General features: G+C 38.4%; 1 protein-coding gene across 4 annotated transcripts in view; it reads right to left on the bottom strand.

Annotated features, from left to right (window-relative positions):
- The window catches only part of CHRDL1 (chordin like 1), a 115486-nt gene that overhangs the window by 77766 nt on the left and 16309 nt on the right, over positions 1-21411 (bottom strand). For all 4 annotated transcript variants that reach the window (XM_033408818.2, XM_012537348.3, XM_033408817.2 and 1 more), the window contains exons 3-4: positions 10684-10796; positions 7994-8087 (exon numbers count right to left, since the gene is read on the bottom strand). In XM_033408818.2, the coding sequence (XP_033264709.1) occupies positions 7994-8087; positions 10684-10796 (207 nt within the window). The remainder of the gene's footprint in view (positions 1-7993; positions 8088-10683; positions 10797-21411) is intronic.

Below are 21411 nucleotides of genomic sequence, written 5' to 3' on the forward strand. Positions count from 1 at the left end.
TGGTGGAGGTTTCTTAAATATAGCAAGCACGGGGGAGATTTATTTGGGACAAATGGGGCTTTTCAGTATCCCTCAATGATGTACCACCTTTACATGGGGCCAGCTTTGATTAACGTCCATTGAAAGAGTTCTGCTCTACCATGACAGAAAGCCATAGTTTTCCTAAATGTCTTGTTCTTGTATGGCATAAGGGCTTCTAGAATGCTAACAGGAAATCACATTCTTTTTAAAAAAGGAACTAAATCCCCAGGGTTTACCAGAGACAAAAATCACCTCACCTGGCAGAAGGCAAGTGGGATGCCACTTTCCTGGAGAAGTTTTAACCCTTTATACTCTGCAGCGTTCAAAGACCAAGTGTATGAGGAAAACAATGGAAATAAACCATGAAGACAGTGAAAGAGGTCTAAGAGGTAAGACGGCAGTCAGTATAGGATCTACTCATCAACAGTGAACATCTCTGTGGCCACCTCTCAATAATCAGTATAAGAATGCTAACAGTGATAATAATAATAATAAAGTAAAACCTCTGCTATCCAGAGACCAACATTCCAGAATCCTCAGGCTTCTGGATAGCTCTAGACCCAGAAGGAGTTTTTATTAATATACCAATCTTTTGGGAATTCCCTGGCAGTCCAGTGGTTAGGACTCTGCGCTCTCACTGCCAAGGGCCTGGGTTCAATCCCTGGTCGGGGAACTAAGATCACTCAAACCATGTGGCACAGCCAACAAAAATAAATAAATAAATACTAATCTTTTGCAGGCAAAGAAATGACCCTTGATCAATCATCTTGTATACTATGGCTTTTGTAGTTCCCTTACAAAAAAGGGAAGAGAATATGCTAATTAGCTGTTACTATGTAAAAGGAATTGATCTTTTTCAGTCAAACCCAGGAGGCAAGTGAATACAGAATTCGGAAAAGAGCAAAAGGAACGAGCAGAGCACAGTGGCGATTAGACATGGATGATGGCAACAGCAGTAGAATTTCCATATGACTCAGAAGTTCCACTCCTAGGTATATACCCAAAATAATCGAAAACATATGCCCCACGAAAACTTGTACATGAATGTTCATAGCACTATGCACAATAGCCAGAAGGTGGAAACAACTCAAATGCCCATCAACTGATGGATAAACAAAATGTGGTATATCCATACAATGAAATAGTACTCAATCATAAAAAGGAATAAATTACTAATACGTGCTACAACGTGGATAAATCTTAAAAACATTATGTTAAGTGAAAGAAGCCAGATGCAAAAGACCACATATTTTATGGTTTCATTTATGTGAAATGTCCAGAATAGTAAAATCCACAGAAACAGAAAGCGAAGTAGTGGTTGCCGGGGGGCTGGAACAGGACAGGTAATGGGGAATGACTGTTTAACGGGCACAGCGTTTCGTTTTGGGGTGGTAAAAAAATTTCAGGAACTAGGCTAGTGGTGATGATTGCAGCAATATTGTGAATGTTCTTAATGCCACTGAATTGTACACTTTAAAATCATAAGTTTTATGTTATGTGTACTTTACCACAACTAAAAATAGATAAATCTCCCCCTTGAACTTTTGCCCTTAAAAAAACAAACAACTGGAGGAAGCAAAAAAGGCCTGTCTACCTGATTCCTAAAACACTGGAAGTCACAGACATGGAGACAGACATAGTCCTAAAACTAGACTCCCTTTTTATATAAATGTACCGGAACACAATGTGCAGACAGGCCAGCGATTACAGACCAAAAAACAGATTCAGAGTGGCTGAGTGACTTGCAGCCCTCACTCTAAACTGTCCAAGGCCAAATGCCATATAGCTACCTCCTATCTTACGTAGTCTGTTTCTGCTATAGTATAGATTTGTGTAATCCAAACTTGTTCATATGTGAGTGGTAGATAAGAGAAAGATGTTGGTATAAAAGAGAAATTGCATTGGATCATACATAATTTTCCTTAGCAAATTCATATTTTGTACCATCAAGTGACAGCAACTGAATGCCAAGTACACTAGCACAACTGAAATCAGCGAACCATGAAGGAACACAGTACTCTATCCTATTCCTGTTCACCTCACATTCTCCCTCTTGGCTCAGTTTGGCCGTATGCTCGGTCTTCTAAATGCTTATCACATGATTCTTTCTGATCTTGTGCATTTTTCTCTTGTCTCTATCACTCAGCGGCCTCAACCTTTCCTTAAACCCCCTTCCTTCAAGCTAAAGTCACCATTTTAAAGGATGAAGTCTCTACTGACTGTAACATTCTTTATTAGAAATCTAAGGTGACTTTTTAAACCACACTAGTATTTTACTAGTACAGTTGTTTTATTAGTAGTCTAGTTACAAAGTTGCATAAGTTTAGAGTTGTTTGCTCCAATCCTGTTTTTTCCTTAAGCTTGTTATTTTTCAGTGTACAGTTTTGCAGAATGGGAGGATTTTCAGAAAAGCACATATCGCATTATAGCAGAAATGCCTGTATTCACTAGCTAGCTCACTACCCAACTCCTGTTGAGAGAGAAATGGCTTAGGGCTTCCAGCATCTCTTTATGGGAGCACACAGACTATAGTGCATCTGTGGAAAGGTTATTTCCTTACCCTGCCTGAAATGTGAAAGACTGGGGTGAGGAGTGCCTCTCTTGGCAAAACCACACTGTCACTCTCTCTATTAAAACCCTATCATAGAACTAAACCTCTTCATACCTAGCTGAAAAGGAAACACTGGATTAGGTCTCTGGTAAGAGATCAAATCAGATATTTTGGCAAATTTATAACAGCTCTTTAATGACCTGGGAATGTTGGAATACCTCTAAGGGAACCCAAGTTTATTCATTCTGAATAGCAAATTCTTAATGGAATGGCCATTTCAGAAAACTGTTAGTGGGGCTTCCCTGGTGGCACAGTGGATAAGAATCTGCCTGCTGATGCAGGGGACACAGGTTCAATCCCTGGTCCGGGAAGATCCCACGTGCCACGGAGCAACTAAGCCCGTGCGCCACAACTACTGAGCCTGTGCTCTAAAGCCCACGTGCCACAACTACTGAGCCTGCGAGCCACAACTACTGAAGCCCACGGCCTACAGCCCATGCTCTGCAACAAGAGAAGCCACCACAATGAAAAGCCCGTGTACCGCAATGAAGAGTAGCCCCCCGCTCACCGCAGCTAGAGAAAGCCCGCATGCAGCAACGAAGACCCAACGCAGGCAAAAATAAATAAAATAAGAATAAAAATAAATTTAAAAAAAAGAAAGAAAACTGTTAGATAATATCGTGATTTAGGCTCCTGGTCACTATAAAAGTCGTCTTTTGGTGATAAAAATTATACATAAAGAACAGAAGGAAGCAAGTCATATTCTTTCTCTCCCCCTTGCCCCTTTACCATTCAACTCCCCCAAAAGAGAAGATATGGAATTCCCTTCCTACAAATCTTTCATCAGGGACAACAGAGAGTCCTGCTTAGAGACTGGGATGAATTTAATGACCTTTCTCACTCCTGTGCAGTCTTGACTTTTTCATTCTGAATGTTCTACCTTCCGCGTAGCACCAGCCTCTGGACCCAGGAGAGCCCTGTGGTATGTGACCAAGACTTGATCTCTGCCATGGAGGCCTGGGGAAGTGCTGGAGAAAAAGTTTTCACTTGCTCTTCATGGGAATCGGTATCGATTTCTCTCTGGTAATTCTGGAAAAGCAGTCTGCATACTCTGATTTCCACGGGTCAGCAGGAGCTACAGGAGACAACCTCAAATGCAGGTGAGAACCTTGGAAATTTCAGGGGGTAAGAAGTTTAGAAAGCTAGAGCCCTGGGACACACAGAAACAGATAGGGGGTGAAGTCTCCTCTGTTCCCTCCAATGGAAGATGGGCTCTAAGCATGGCAGGTAGACCCTTCCCACAAAGTCCATCACTACCCAGTAAACACTCCCTGAAGTTGCTACTGCTGTAGGATAGTATGTAAAACCTTGCATATATGCCTTCCTTGTTTGTTTTCCCTTTTTGATATAGAACTTGTTCATCAGCTTGGCTTTAAACATTCTATTTTTCAGTGAAGACGGTTTCATCACAGTGCCTTCCATTGGCTTAAGACAGAACAGTAGAGCCCCTTCCTTTGACCAAACATTCCTGTGGCCCTGAAGGCATGAGTTTCCTCATGTCTAATAATCATTGGGGTGGAAGGAATACAGAGGACTCATCACATCCATTGCCCTGTCTCAAAGCAAAACTGTGCCAACTCTCTCAAATGGGTGGGTAGCTTTTTATTTCCAGAAATATGCAGTAAAGAGACTAAAATCCTCCTTAGTCATTTATTCTAGGATTTAACAACCACTGTGTCCCAAAGTTCTTTCTTTTATCAAACTCCATTCTTCTCTGCTATGGTTTAAACCTGTTTATTCTTGTTTTATCTTCAACAGAAAAAAAATAGCTGGTTTGCATTCCAGTTCCATATGGCATAAAGAGCACATGAGAAAACGCCCTGCTATTTTCTGAACAAAGAAGAGTGAGAGACGAAATATAAAAGTAAACATAAATAAATAAATAAAACTGCAAAATCATCCTCAGAAACAAAAGTAAATTCTATGAAATAAAACACAGGCAAAAGTACAGCAATAAATGGGGGCCAAAGTGATATGGTCCACTGGCAGCTGGGACCAGATATAGACAGTTATATCCAGACAGCTGAGTAAGAACTATGGCCTATAAATGGCTTCCTATGTAAAGCTGGGGACTAGAGTCACACTCCTCACATGTAAACAGGGGCTGACATAGCTCTGCCCACCCAAGGTGGTTCCCTCACATGGACAGATTGCCCAAGATGGGCAGCTGCAGCTGAGGTCCCAATCCAAGGTCATTATCAGGGACTAGCCCTGCATAAGAAAACAGAGGTAGAAATAGACCATCTAGATATGAGGAAGCCCAAGGTGGAACACCAACTTATGACCTGGTTTAGTGCTAAGTGAACTACAAGGCCTGAAACAATGCTACCACAAGAAAGGAAGGACTTATGCAAGACAAAAACCCCACGGATGATGAGTTTTTAAACAAAAATTTTAGAAAACAAGCGGAAATCTGGAACTAAGAAAAGCTATGAAGAAACCCAATGAAAGTGAGAATTCACAGCTGAAAAAAATGGATATTTGAACAATCAGAAATGGACTTTAAATAAATAAATACCTTAAAGAAACAAATAAGAGAATAAGACCCCAAGAAACAATAAAAGGGGTTTATAAAATGGCAATTTGTAGATTTTTATATATCAATAATTCAAAATATAGTTATTGGGGAAAATACAGTTATTAAAAATAAAACAACAAATAAAACCCAACAGATAGTCTATATAGTAAGCATGAAAAAGCTGGAGAAAGAATTCATGAATTGGAGGACAGAGTTGAAGTAATATATCATTATAGGGAGTATTCCAATATATCATTATGGGGAAAAATAAAGGAGACATTAAGAGACTTAGTGTAAATTAAATGAGCTGCAATGACATATACCAAAGACAAGATTAAGAATGAACAAAGAGAGAAGGAGAGGTAATTTTCACAAAAATAATGACTTAAAATTGAAGAGAAGTTTGAGTCCTTTGGCTGAAAAAAATCATGTGCTGAGCAGGCTAAATAAAAACAAATCATACATCAAAACACCTCATGGTGTGCATCAAAGAAAACAGAATATCTTAAAAGCTAGAAGAAGAAGAAGACGGATTACCTATGAAAGAACTATAATCAAAGAGCAGACTTCTTATCCACAAACAAAGGAAGTCAAGAAACCATTTATTAATATCTTCAAAGTGCTGAGGGAAAATAAACGTGCACCTATAATTTTATACCCAGCCAAATTATCATTCAAAAATGAGGGCAAGGGACTTCCCTGGCAGTCCAGTGGTTAAGACTCTGCAGTCCCAACAGGGGGCCCAGGTTCAATCCCTGGTCGGGGAACTAGATCCCACATGCATGGCACAATTAAGAGTTCACATGCCACAACTAAGAAGTCTGCATGCCACAACTAAAAAAAAAGATCCTGCCTGCTGCAACTAAAGATCCCGTGTGCCGCAACTAAGACCCAGCACAGCCTAAATAAATAAATAAATATTTTTAAAACATGAGGGCAAAATAAAAACATTTTTGCATATAAGGATTAGGGAACTTCAGTATCACTACCCACAGAAAGAACTGTTAAAGGTTACAGTTAACACGAAAAATGAACTCACAAGGAAGTGACCTGCAAGAACAAGAAGGCAAAGGAAATGAACAGCTGGTTTCTATACTCCATAAAATGGGCTTTTAAAGTCTTAAAGATAATGGTGTTTATTTCTTTCCATTTTATCTTTTCTGGGACTTATGACCTCAATTCTTTTAATACTTTCTTTTTCTCTCAAAAGAACTTCTAGCTTATACTTTCCGCTTTTCTCAGTAATTGCTTCCTGTTATGCAGCTGGGGCAGATGACAGCCATCTTCCACTCTGTGCGCTTCCACCCTATGCTCTGTGTCTGGGCCCTGCCCCAACCTCCTTCCTAGGAAAGAACAATTTCTGCACAGCCATTTAGATCAATTCCTATGACATTAGACCACTTTTAGAGACTTCTGGGATAAGCAGCTTTTATAAGGCTATTTGACAGGCAACCTGCCAGATGAAAAAAAAGAAAGAATCCTCCCATACTACACCCTTGTAATCCAGTTTAAATAGAAGAAGCAAATAAACACAGACAAGAATGGTACACTTCATTTAGGGATTTATCTTATTTCAAAGAACAACTTTTAGGTTGATGATATGCCAAGTCAGTCTCTCATATCTTGAAGCATATACTATGGTCACCAATACTCAGAATGATAAACCTGTGACATGGCATGATCTTTTGCCATCTGGGAAAGAATCCCAAAGAATCAGAGTGTATTTACCAATGTAAGAAAGTATAAGTTATAAAGGTGGTGACGAAAAGGGCTTGGGGGTTTCTTCTCTATTCAACAAAATCTCCATTCCTGTAACATTTCAGTTAACCGAGCTGTCACTGAACCTCATTCCTAGCCTCATTCCTACCATTTTTGCCCTGACACTTTTGGTTTCTCTAGTGGTTCTTCATGTTTTTAGGGTCATGAATACCCCTTTAGGAATACCAATAAAGCTGTGGATCTCCTCTAAAGGAATTTACACACATACATTGTCACACCAAAAACTGCAAACAATTTGAAAAGGTTTGCTAACCCCCCCCAAAGTCCACCCATGGACCCCAACTCTGTCCTCAAGGGAAACAGAATCAACTCACAGGACTACAAAGCTTCTACTACCTAGATGGCAAGATGATCACTTAACCTAGGACTGCTGTCAGGCCCATGGGCATTCTCTGAATCATTCTGTGCTTGCATGCCTCTGGTGTGGGAGTCAAGCCCCAGACGTGAACAAAGTGTCACTGAGACAGCCCCTGCCTCAAACACCCTAGCCACAAACCATGAAGGTAGACGTCCTAATAGCCTTGGGGAAAAGTCTCTGCCTGCCTTCCCCTTAGCCTTGCTCTGAACAATGTATACATACTAACTGTACAGTCTGGAGCAGGCAGGCAGCTTTATACTGTCATAAACCCCACTGGTTCAGCTCCTTTGATTTTTTGAATAGCCCCTCATCATTTAGAAGCTATGCTCAAATGCAATTCCAGCACTAATTGTGTAGGACACGTGCCTCCATGCTACAACTCCCCTGGTGTCTGCTGCCCATGGCAGGAAGAAGAGGCTGGTTATGGAAGAAAAATCTCTGGGCCACAATTCCCTTCCCCCAGTTGACATCCACCTTCAAATGATTAAAAGCCTAATGAAAATCTGTTACTGGGTACCCAATAACTTATTAGAGCCTTGAAGAGCCCACTTGGGCTATAAACAGTATTTGGAGGCCGGTGCACGCGCTGCCTGAAAGTGTCCTATTGTTATTCCTGTCTGGAAGTTTCCCCTTCTGAAGAATTAGGGGAAAGGGGTGGGTTGGTGGAAGAGGGAGAGCCAGGAAAGAAAGAGGCGAACTGGTTTACCTGGGCAGCGCGGGCAGCAAAGATGAGGAATATGCACGGGAGAGAGGCAATGAAGGCTTGGACATCTGACTCGGCTGCAAAGCACATTGCCGTTCTGAAAGAGAGAGGCAACAACAACAACAAAATAAATGTTTTTCAAGGTCACTGGGATCATGCCAGTTTGGGAAACAGTCATGCAGGGACTCACCCAGACGGTGAAGAACACATTCCCGAGAAACTGAATGAAATCAGCATTTTCTTTCCTTTTCTCATCACTAGCGCCTCCGCTGGGTTGGTTGATAGCTTACTGGCATATTTTTCTAAGGATCACTACTGCCCCAGTTTTCAAAGCCTCCCACAATTACTGGGAGGCTTCTTCTGACTTGGCTCTGTGACGTTTCTACCACTCCCCAGTTCTTCACGTCTTTTCCAAGAGCCTAGTGTGATTTCATAATCACCTGTCCAATGTCATGGAAGGAAGGGATTAATGAGCAATGGGTCCCTTGAGCAAGGAGACAGCCCTAGCACATGGACCCTGGATTCCACATAACTCTTCCTTGGTCCTGAAGACTGAGTGCTCCCTCTTCTCACTTCCTTTTCAAGTCAGAATTTTACTGAGAACAAGCTAGAGTTTGGAATTGAACTGATTAGCTAGTATGACTGGGGGAGGGGGCGACTGGGTCCCTGCCTGATTTACAGTGACAAGATCCCTAACTCTGACAGCTTTCAGCCATTGCTAGAACAAAGGAAGACTTTGGAAATCAATTTTGCATTAACATTTTCCATCTATAATTCATCTGAAGTATGGGCTACTTGTATCCATCAGGGTTTTGTGGGGGAAGGGGGTAATGAAGAGGATGTAGAGAGAAGATGTCTAGCACTTGAGTCATTGGCATTGGGATCACAGTAACATTTTCACTGCCCTGCAGATAGCAAAGCCTCATCCCCCAAGGGTTAGCTGTCCATTTCTAATGCGTTGGGTCAAGAATCTGACACCATCATGCCATACCAGGCAGTTAATCAGTCTCCAGATGCTCTATTTAATAACTGCCTGAGCTATTTAAAGATGCAGGTTTCTTTTACCCCAATTTGAATCACCTTACCACAAATCTTTTTCTTTTCTCATGTATTTTCTAGAATAAATTTTTGGAGCATTGCGTTTGGAAACACCACGGAGCCTCCTTACATGTCACACTCCTCAGAGCCAGGTGGTGTCATCTTGAAGCGAGATCACCAAAGCATATCAGAAATCACTGCACCTGCCTGAGGTCTCAACTGATTCCTCCTTAATGCCTTATACTGATTTCTGTTCTAGAGTTCATAGGTTAATAAAAATAATAACCACAATGATAGTGATGTTATGCAGTTAGCATTTCTCGAATATTGACTGTGACCAAGCACTGTTTTAGGTGACTGAGACGGATTAGTGAATTTAATCCTTACCATAACCCTATGAAATAGGTAATACCATTACACCCTTTTAAAGGAGAAGAAGTTGAAGGAATCTCAGAGAGGTTAGATAACTTGCTGAACATAACACAGCTCAGAAGTGGCAGAGCCAGGCTTGGAAACTTGGTCTGTCTTGATTCTAGAGCCCTGTGGCCTGTTAAGACCACCTAATGTTGCCTGAAGGCTAGGTTTCCACATGCTCAAAATTCTGAAAGCCCAAGTTTCTATTCAAATGGCAAAAGATTCAGGCTTGCAAGTGAGTGTTCCTGTTCTACCTGGGCGCTGGCGAGGAGTTGCAGTTCATCCATGAGGTCTCAAGGGAGAGGCTAGTCTTGAAAATTCTTTCTATATGTTCAGAATTCTCAATCCTCAAGGCCTAGTACAAGGCCTCCTTTCCCAACTGGCTTAATGTATTGGTTCTCTACCAGGGGCCACTTTGCTCCCCAAGTAACTTTGGCTATGTCTGGAGACATTTCTGGTTGTCACAGCTGGGGTTGGTGCTACTGGCTTCTAGTGGATAGAGGCCAGGGGTGCCGCTAAATATCCTACAATGCACAGGACAGCTCCCTACAACAAGAAATTATCTGTCCCCAAGAGTCAACAGGGTTGAGGCTGAGAAACCCTGGCCTAGTATATGATGGTAGAGGCTTGTTTGGAAAGGTACACCATAGCTGTGGTCCTGGGTCAGGGCCATGGAAAGACGGGACTACCTGCTTTGGCTATTGCAAAGATGGCATTTAAGCTGTCCAAATGCCTCTTTGAGTGACTGGACTGGAGCCAAGGCCAAGCCAAGAGAACTCTAATCCTCACAAGGTACAGGCCAGGGTTTCACAACCTCAATCCTAATTACAGTCGTTGGCTGAAATAACGTAAAATACACTCTCCGTATGAACCAGTTTATAATCTGTCCTAATCTCTTCTCTAAAGGCCAGGCTTGAAAGTGGTATTCAAAAATGATACTGTCTCACAATCCAGGCATTATATTGAGCTTTCTCCTCCACTCCACTTTTTCCAGGTCCTATATCATTCGGCTAAGAGACCATTAAGTATCCATCTATAGCAAATACTCATCGAGAGCCCATGAAAATCAAGCCAAAAGGCAACAGAAGAAAAAGACAGGAGATGTGTATTTTTCCTTACAATCTGCTTCCTAACTTCTTTTACGTTTTTATCACTCATGCTCCCTGGCCATCTAGGCACTTGAAGGCATCTCTGCATGTCGAGGAGCAAAGTAGGAAGTCAAATGCCATCGGAGATTGTACCTCAGAGCAGATGCAGTTCACGCAGTAAACCAACCCATAAGGTTCCAGGTAAGGATGCCATCTCTCACCCACTCTGTACTTCTTGTCTTGAAACACACAATATGTCTCTGAATCTGTGAGGGAGGAGATAGAATATGCCGGTTAGAAAACACGGACCAATCACAAAATCCAAAGGCAATCACAGGTTCCATCCATTTTAGTGTACATCAAGAGAAGAGGCATAGGGAATATTTCTAGAACCCCTATGATGGCTCAGTATTTTACATGCTTTCCTTATTTGATTCTACAATGACCCAGTAAGGTAGGCACTATTAGTCTCATTTTATAGGTGAAGGAAATCAAGAGTCATATAACTAGTGAGTAACTGACATGAGACTCAAACTCAGGTTTGCCTGACAGTGAAGCCAAAATCGTGACTACTGCTATTATAATGGTAAGATAAGGGAGCATGCCGTGTGTCTTTTTGGAAAAGGCTGTGCTACCTTGCTTTAGAAATGGAAGCTAATGTCTGAAATGCTGATCTATCAGAACATTCTCAGAGTTGCCTGCTGGTGGTGTAGAGTGATGAATTAAACACATTGTGTTAGGTCCCTATAAAAGGCTTTGCTCACACATGCTAACATCATTCCATCATTAAACAAATATTTGGGCACTTGATCTTTGTTAGGCACTATGCTAAGCGCTGGGGATAAAATGCTGAGCAGAAACACACACAGTCCTTATTCTCATTCAACGTATAGACTTCTTGCTTAAACAATTCTCAATTAACTGAAAGTAATGTCTCCTTCCCCTTTGCTGGAATATAATTTTTGATAGCCACAGCTTATCTTGTACCATAGTTACTTGAGCACATACTGTGTTACTTGTCTTATTTTACATCTCTCATTTCTCCATTAAGGTAAAAGGTCCTCGAATGTAGAAAACATTTATTCTTCACTCTCCATCTATCACATGGCCCAGCACACTGTGGCCAATAACTGTAAGCAACTGACAAATGACTAGTAAATGAATTTCCAAATCATGTGGTTTGTCTTCCAATCCCATCCTCTTCTGTCTCCTGCTTCCCATCCTCCTTTCCATCATACGAGGTCAAAATAAACTGAGACACCTCTTGTTGCAAACACATTAATTTCCCCACACACTCCCCAGCAGATACTGCCTTGATGATCAAAATGGAAAGAATAAAGAAAAGAGATAAGCAAGAAACAGGAAGAAGATATCTCCCACAAATAAATGATTAATATAAATACAATGTTAGCATCTGGAATATTTTCCGTTCATTCAAATCGATAAGTAAAGGACCAACCAATCCAATAGAAAAATGATCTAAGCACATGAAGAGCAATTTAGAGAAGAAATGAGAGCAGGCAATAAACAGGAAAATATGTTCAACCTCATTAGTAATCAGAGATTCAAATGAAAACTACACTGAGATAAATGTCACTTATTGCTTCAAAGACCCTCTGTGGTCCTTTCCAGCTTCCCACAAGATAAATTCATTTTTACTTTTCAAATCTTTATTTCCAAGTTCTTCAGGACGATGAACTGGGAGTCAGAAAATCTGGGTCTGAATCCTAACTAGCTCTAGTTGTGTGGCATCGAGCAAGTCATTTAACTCTGTCAATCTCAATTTTCAGCATCTATGAGACACGGATTACATGTTTCTCAAGCAAATGTTGAAGAATTAGATAAAGCTCTTTGTAAATTATAAAGTGCTACAAAACATAGAGTGTTATTTTATAATAATTGATTATTTTCTAATTAGAAAGGTAATGGCTGCTCAGTGTAGAAAATTGGAAAACACAGAAAAAGAAAAAATAAAAATGTAAAAGTATATAGAAAAAAAAGAAACATTCCATTCACACAATTCCAGCACAAGAAGAAACCACTTTTAATATGTTGGTAATTCATACATTGCCTGTGGATTGAAGGAAAAAATCAAAAGAGAAATTAGAAAGTATTTAATAATTTAATAATAATTATAATAATTTAAAGTATCTAGTAATTTAAAAGAAAATAAAAACACAGCATATCAAAATTAGTGGGATTCAACTAAAGAAGTACTTAGAGGGAAATTTATATCACTAAGTACCTATATTAGAAAAGGGGAACAATCTCAAATCAATGCCTTAAGAAACTAGAAAAATGCAGAACAAAATAAACCAAAAGTAAATAGAAGGAATGAATAATAGAAAACAGAAGTCAATGAAATTGAAAACAAAATCAATAGAAAAAAATGAATGAAACCAGAACCTGGTTCTCTAAGACAATCAATAAAATTGATAAACTTCTAGCAAGACTAACAAAGATAAAAAGAGAGAAGATGCAAATTACTAATACAGGGACAAAAGAGAGGTCTTTATTATAGATGCTACAGATATTAAAAGGATAAAAGGGAGATATTATGAATAATTTTATACCAGTTAACATCTTAGATGAAATGGATGAATTATTTGAAAGACACAATTACCAAAGCTTACTCAAGGAAAGATAGATAATCTGAATAGTCCTACATCTTCTAAAGAAAGACAAAAAAGCAGCATATCCAAAACAATTTTGAAAAAGAAAGATGTTGGAAGACACACACTATGTTATTTCAAGGCAATATAAAACTAAAATGTTCAAGATAGTGTGGTGTTGGAAAAAGGTTGGACAAATATGCCAATGGAATAGGATGGAGAGTCAAAAAACAGACAAGGACCCACACTTATGGGTCTACTGATTTTCAACAGAGGCTTACCAAAAAACTGAGTAGAAAGTACACAAAGTTCCCATATATCCCCTCTTCACGTCACCCCCACTTTTTCCTGGCATTAAGGTCTTGCATTAGTGTGGTACATTTGTTACAATTAATGAACCGATACTGATATATTAATATTAAAAAAAAGTACATAGTTTACATGAGAACTCACTCTTTGCATAGTTCTATGTGTTACGACAAATGTATAATGACATATATCCACCATTATAGTATCATACAGAATAGTTTCACTGCCCTAAATATCCCCTACTCTGCCTATTCATCTTTCCCCCACTCCACTCCCACAACGCCCGAAAACCACTGACTTTTTACTGTCTCTATAGTTTTGTCTTTTCCAAGATGTCATATAGTTGGAATCATAGGGTATGCAGTCTTTTTAGACTGGCTTCTTTCACTTAGCAGTATGCATTTAAGATTCCTCTAAGTCTTTTCATGGCTTGGCAGCTCATTTATCATTGAATAATATTCCGTTGTATGGATGTACAGCTTGTTTCTCAATTCACCTGTTGAAGGACGTCTTGGTTGCTTCCAATTTTTGGAAATTGTGAATAAAGCTGCTGAAAACACTTGTGTGCAGGTTTCTGTGTGGCATAAGTTTTCAACTCATTTGCATAATACCTGGGAGTGTGGTTGCTGGATTTTAGAGTAAGGCTACATCTAGCTTTTTAAGAAACTACCAAACTGTCTTCCAAAGTGACTGTACCACCTTGCACTCCCTCGAGCAATGAATGAGAGTTCCTGCTGTCTCCACATTCTAATAGGTGTGCAGTGGTATCTCATTTGTTGTTTGAATTTGCAATTCCCTGATGACATTTGCAATTGAGCATCTTTTCATATACTTGTTTGCCAGGTATGTATCTTCTTTGGTGAGGCATCTGTTTAGCTCTTTTGCCCATTTATTAATTGCATTGTTCATTTTCTTATTGTTGAGTTTTAAGAGTTACTTGTATATTTTCAGTACAAGTCCTCTATCAGAGATGCATTTTGCAAATATTTTCCCTCAGTCTGTGGCTTGTCTTTTCACTCTCTTAACAGTGTCTTTGGCACAGCAGAATTTTTCACTTGTAATAAAGTCCAGTTTATCAACTTTTTCTTTCATGGAGCATACTTTTGTTGTATCTGAAAACTCATCAACAAACCCAAGGTCACCTAGATTTTCTCCTATGTTACTTTCTGGAAGTTTTATAGCTTTGCATTTTAGGTCTTTGATCCACTTTGTAAGTTATTTTTTATGGTCATTTTTTGCATGCAGATGTCTAGTTGTTCCAGTACCATTTGTTGAAAAGAGTATCCTTTTTCCAATGAATTGTTCTTGATCCTTTTGTTGAAGATCAGTTGACTATATTTGTGTGGGTCTATTTCTGGGCTATGCTCCACTGATCCATTTGTCTATTCTTTCAATGACATCACATTGTCTAAATTACTATAGCTTCATAGCAAGGCTTGAAGTTGGGTAGTTTCAGTTCTCTAACTTTGTTGATGTTCTTCAATATTGTGTTGGCAATTTTGGGTCTTTTGCCTTTCCATATAAACTTCAGAGTTACTTTGTTGATTTCCACAAAGCAAATTGCTAGGATTTTGAATGGTATTGTATTGAATCTATAGATCAAGTCATGAATTACTGGTATCTTAACAATACTGAGTATTTCTATCCATGAACATGGAATCTCTTTCCAGTTATTTGATTTCTTTCCTGAGAGTTTTGTAGTTCTCCTCATATAGATCTTATACACATTCTGCTAAATTTATATCTAAGTATTTCATTTTGGGGTGCTAATGTAAATGGTATTGTTTTTAATTACAAATTCCAATTGTTCATTGATAGTATATAGGAAAACAATTGACTTTCATATATTAACCTCATATCCTTAAACCTTCCTATAATTGCTTGTTAATTTTAGGAGGGTGTTTTGGTTGATTCTTTGGGACTTTTAAAATAATCATGTCATCTGCTAGCAAACGTAGTTTTATTTCCTCCTTCCAAATATGTATACACTTTATTTCCATTTCCCACCTTATTGCATTAGTTAGGACTTCCAGTACAACAATGAATAGGAATGGTGAGAGAGGACACCACTGCCTTGTTCTTGATCTTAGGGGCAAAACATACAGCTTCTCTCCATTAAGTGTGGTATTAGCTGTAGATTTTTTTATAGATGGTCTTCATGAAGTTGAAGAAGTCCCCCTCTATTTCTCGTTTGCTGTATAGTGTTGGCTTTTGTCAAATGGCTTTTCTGCATCTATTGATATCATCCTGTAGTTTTTCTTTTTTAGCCTATTGATGTGATGGATTATATTAATTGATTTTTCAATGATGAAACAGCCTTGCATACCTGGAATAAATCCCACTTGACTGGATTTGTCCTACATTGTTTGATTCAATTTGCTAAAATTTTGTTGAGGATTTGGGCATGGGAGATATTACTCTGCAGTTTTCCTTTCTTATCATGTCTTTGTCTGCTTTTGGTATTAGGGTAATACTGGTCTCATAGAATGAGTCAGAGAATGTTCTCTCTGCTTCTATCTTCTGAAACCGATAGTAGAGTAGTACTGGTATTATTTCTTCCTTAAATGTTTGGTGAAATTCACCAGTACATCATGGCGTGGTGCTTTCTGTTTTGGAAGATTGTTAATTTCTTTAACAGATATAAGCCTATTCAGATTGTCTGTTTCTTCTTGTGTGAGTTTTGGTTGGTTGTATCTTCCCAGGTACTGGTAAGTTTCTTCCTAAGTTATCATTATGATGGCATGGAGTTGTTCATAATATTTTTTATTATGCTTTTGGTAGTAGTGATGGCCTTTCTTTCATTTCTGATATTAGTAATTTGTGCCTTCTCTCTCTTTTTCTTAGTTAACCTGACTAGAGGTTTATCTATTTTATTGATCTTTTCAAAGAACCAGTTTTTGGTTTCACTGATTTTTCTCTATTGTTTTCCTGGTTCACTTTCATTGATTTCTGCTTTAATTTTTAAAAATTTATTTTCTTCTGCTTACTTTGGGTTTGATTTGCTCTTCTTTTTCTAGTTTTCTAAGGTGGAAGCTTAGATTATTGATATTAGGTCCTGTTTTTTTCCCTAATATATTAATTCTATGCTATAAATTTCCCTCTAGGCACTGCTTTCACTATATCCCATGAATTTTTATGAATTATATTTTTATTTTCATATAATACAAAATATTTTGAAACTTCACTTGAGACTTCTTTGACCTATGTGCTATTTGGAAGTATATTGTTTAATCTCTAAATATTTTGAGATTTTACAGGTATCTTCCTGTTATTGATTTTTTAGTTTAATTCCAGTGTGTTCTGAGAGCATACTTCGTATAACTTATATTCTTCTAAATTTGTTAAGGTGTGTTTTATGACCCATGAATGTGGTCTATTTCGGTGAATGTTTCATGTGAGCTTGAGAAGATTGTGTATTCTACTGTTGTTGGATGAAATACTCTGTAGATGACAATTAGATCCAGTTGATTGATGGCGTGGTTCAGTTTAACTATACCATTACTGATTTTCTGCCTGCTGGATCCTGTTAATTACTAATAGAGGGGTGTAAAAGTCTCTAATTATAACAGTGGATTTGTCTGTATCTTCTTGCAGTTCTGTCAGTTTTTGCATTACATATTTTAATGCTCTGTTAGGTATACACATAATTTTCCTTGCTCTGAAGTCTACTTTGTCTGAAAGTAATATAGTTACTCCCACTTTCTTTTGATTAGTATGTGTTAGCATGCTATACCTTTTTCCATCCCTTTACTTTTAATCTATATATATCTTTATATTTAAAGTGTGTTTCTTATAGACAACATATAGTTGGGTCTTGTATTTTCATAATCCACTTTTTGATAGTCTGTTTTTTAATTGGTGTATATAGACCATTCACATTTAAAGTGATTATTGATACAGTTGGATTAAAACTGACCATATTTGTGATTATTTTCTATTCATTTCCCTTGATTTTTTTTTCTTTGTGTGTGTGCGTATTCCACTCTTTTTCTGCTTTCTCTGGCTTTATTTGAGCATTTTCTATTATTCTATTTTCTCTCCTCTCTTAGCGTATCAATAATACTTATTTTTTAAATTTAGTAGTAGTCCTAGAGTTTACAGTACACATTTACACTAATCTAAATCCACTTTCAAATAACACTATACTGCTTCACAGTTATTGCAGGTACTTAATAGTAGAGTATTCCCAATTCCTCTCTCCCATCCTTTATAAAATCGTTGTCATTCATTTCACTTTTCCATCAACTATAATCACTCAGTACACTGTTGCTCTTATTATTTTGAACAAACTTTATTCTGTTAGATCAATAAAGAATGAGAAAAATAAAAGATTTTTTCTTACCTTCATTTATTCCTTCTCTAACACTCTTCCTTTCTTTATATAGATCTGAGTTTCTAACGTATATTATTTTCCTGAAGAATTTCTTTTAATATTTCTTGCAAGGCAAGTTGATTGGTGAAAAATTCCTTCAATTTCTGTTTGTCTGAGAAAATCTGTATTTCTCATTGACTTTTGAAGGACAGTGTTGCTGGATACAGAATTCTAGGTTGGTGGATTTTTTCTTTCAACAATTTATTTTTTTTAAATAAATTTATTTATTTATTTATTTATGGCTGCGTTGGGTCTATAGTTTTCTACAGTTTTAGAAGTTTTAGCCACAACAATCAGGGAAGAAAAAGAAATAAAAGGAATCCAAATCGGAAAAGAAGAAGTAAAGCTGTCACTGTTTGCAAATGACATGATACTATATGTAGAGAATCCTAAAGATGCTACCAGAAAACTACTAGAGCTAATCAATGAATTTGGTAAAGCAGCAGGATACAAAATCAATGTACAGAAATCTCTTGCATTCCTATACACTAATGATGAAAAATTTGAAAGAGAAATTAAGGAAACACTCCCATTTACCACTGCAACAAAAAGAATAAAATACCTAGGAATAAACCTACCTAAGGAGACAAAAGACCTGTATGCAGAAAACTTTAAGACACTGATGAAAGAAATTAAAGAGGATACAAACAGATGGAGAGATATACCATGTTCTTGGATTGGAAGAATCAACATTGTGAAAATGACTATACTACCCAAAGCAACCTACAGATTCAACGCAATCCCTATCCAACTACCAATGGCATTTTTCACAGAACTAGAACAAAAAAATTTCACAGTTTGTATGGAAACACAAAAGACCCCGAATAGTCAGTATATACTTCAGTATACTATTTGTATACTACAAAGCTACAGTCATCAAGACAGTATGGTACTGGCACAAAAACAGAAATATAGATCAATGGAACAGGATAGAAAGCCCAGAGATAAACCCACACACATATGGTCCCCTTATTCTTGATAAAGGTATCATAGGGTAGTATACTATTTGTATACTACAAAGCTACAGTCATCAAGACAGTATGGTACTGGCACAAAAACAAATATAGATCAATGGAACAGGATAGAAAGCCCAGAGATAAACCCACACACATATGGTCCCCTTATTCTTGATAAAGGAGGCGAGAATATACAATGGAGAAAAGACAGCCTCTTCAATAAGTGGTGCTGGGAAAACTGGACAACTACATGTAAAAGAATGAAATTAGAACACTCCCTAACACCATACACAAAAATAAACTCAAAATGGATTAAAGATGTAAATATAAGGCCAGACACTATAAAACTCTTAGAGGGAAACAAAGGCAGAACACTCTATGACATAAATTCTCTGGCATCTTTCAAGATGTTCTCTTTGTCTTTGATTTTCTGTAGTTTAAATATGATATGCTTAGGTGTAGGTTTTCTCATATTTATCTTGCTTTGTGTTCTCTGAGCTCCCTGGATCTGTGCTTTGCTGTTTGTCATTGCTTTTGGAAAATTCTCAGCCATTATTACTTCAAATATTTCTTTTGTTCCTTTCTCCTCTCCTTCTGGTATTCCTGTTACATACACGTTACACCTTTTGTAATTTTCCCACAGTTCTTGAATATTCTGTTGAATTTTTTAAATTATTTTTTTCAGCTTGGGAAGTTTCTCTTGGCATATCTTTAGCTCACTGATTCTTTCTTCAATCATGCCCAGTGTACTGATGAGCTCATCAGAAGAATTCTTCATTTCTGTTACAGTGTTTTTGATTTCTCACATTTCTTTTTGATTGTTTCTTAGAGTTTTCATCTCTCTCTTTACATTGCCCATGTACTCTTACATTTTGCCTACTTCTTTCATTAGAGTTCTTAGTACCTTAATCTTATTTATTTTAAATTCCAAGTCTGATAATTTCAAAATGTCTGCCATATCTGAGCCTGGTTCTGACACTTGATTTTTCTCTTCAGATTGATTTTTTTTGTAGCTGTCCAGTTTTCCCAACACTACTTTCCCAACACTACTTTTCTCCATTGTATATCCTTGCCTCCTTTGTCATACATTAGTTGACCATAGGTGCGTGGGTTTATCTCTGGGCTTTCTATCCTGTTCCTTTGATCTATATGTCTGTGTTTGAGCCAGTATCATACTGTCTTGATTACTGTAGCTTTGTAGTATAATCCAAAGTCAGGGAGCCTGATTCCTCCAGCTCCGTTTTTCGTTCTCAAGATTGCTTTGGCTATTCTGGGTCTTTTTGTTGAAAGTCAGACACGATGTACTGGGGAAAAGTAACTGAGGTAAGTAGAGCATTAGTGTGAGATTCTATGTTAATCTAGCTAGGAGTTAAGCTAATTTTACTGTTTTTATGTAGCCATGGTGTCAGAGGCTAAAATTTGCCTAATGCCTTTGTTTATCCCCTCCCCACTGTTTTTGGGTTTCCCTAGTTCTCCTTCTTAAATAGTGTCTAAGGCTTGCAGTCCTTTCAATCTCCTGTTATTATACAGGACTCCAATTGATGTGGTAGTAAATTGTGGGGGAAGGAGAAGTGTTCTATAATCGTATAATTAGCTCTCAGTCTTTTAGTGATCCATGTCCCTGAGCTGTGACCTTCAAAAGTGCTAATTAACTTTGCTCTTCCCCATCAATGTAGGTGAGACAGGACGGTTAGTGGAGTTGGGTATATATTCCTTCTTCCAGGTTGGTTAGGCTCTGATAAAACCCAAATCAGGGACTTCACTGGTGGTGCAGTGATTAAGAATCCGCCTGCCAATGCAGGGGACACGGGTTCGAGCCCTGGGCTGGGAAGATCCCACATGCCAGGGAGCAACTAAGCCTGTGCACCACAGCTACTGAGCCTGTGCTCTAGAGCCCACAAGACACAACTACGGAGTCCACATGGCACAACTACGGAGCCCACGTGCCACAACTACTGAAGCCCGTGTGCCTAGAGCCCGTGCTCTGCAACAAGAGAAGCCACTGCAAGGAGAAGCCCATGCACTGGAACGAAGAGTAGCCCCCACTTGCCGCAACTAGAGAAAGCCCCCGTGCAGCAACAAAGACCCAATGCAGTCAAAATAAATAAATAAATAAATAAATAAATTTATTAAAGAAAAACAAATCAGTTAGGCTCTGGTAAAATCACTTCCCTTGAGGCCAGGCCTTAGTTATGGAGAACAAAGAGCTCTGGGCTTATTTGAAAATGGTTACCTTTTCCCTCCTCTCCCTGAAACAGTTAGGAATTTTTCACCAAACCTGAGAACCTGGTGGGGATTCTGGAGGTAAAACTCATGAAGAAAGAGTTTTTCTCTACCAAGCTAGAACATGCTCCTTTGCCAGCAATTAGTCAATTACCTGCTAAGTGCTCCTACCAGGATCCAGCAGTGGTAACTGTATTAGCCTGTCTTTCCAGTTTTCAGAGTAAAAAACACAAGGCAGTTTGCCCTGTGACCTCAATTTTCTGATTCATTTAAGAGGAGTTGTTGATTTTCACTTCCTTAAGCTTTTTGCTTATGGGAGTGACAACTTCGAAGCTCTTTACGTGTCAGACCAAAAACTGGAAGTTCTTTCTAGTCTCTAGTCTCTTTTCTGTGCATAAAGGTGTATAAA

This window comes from Orcinus orca, chromosome X (genome assembly GCF_937001465.1).
Source record: "Orcinus orca chromosome X, mOrcOrc1.1, whole genome shotgun sequence".
In the NCBI taxonomy this organism is placed as follows: domain Eukaryota; kingdom Metazoa; phylum Chordata; class Mammalia; order Artiodactyla; family Delphinidae; genus Orcinus; species Orcinus orca.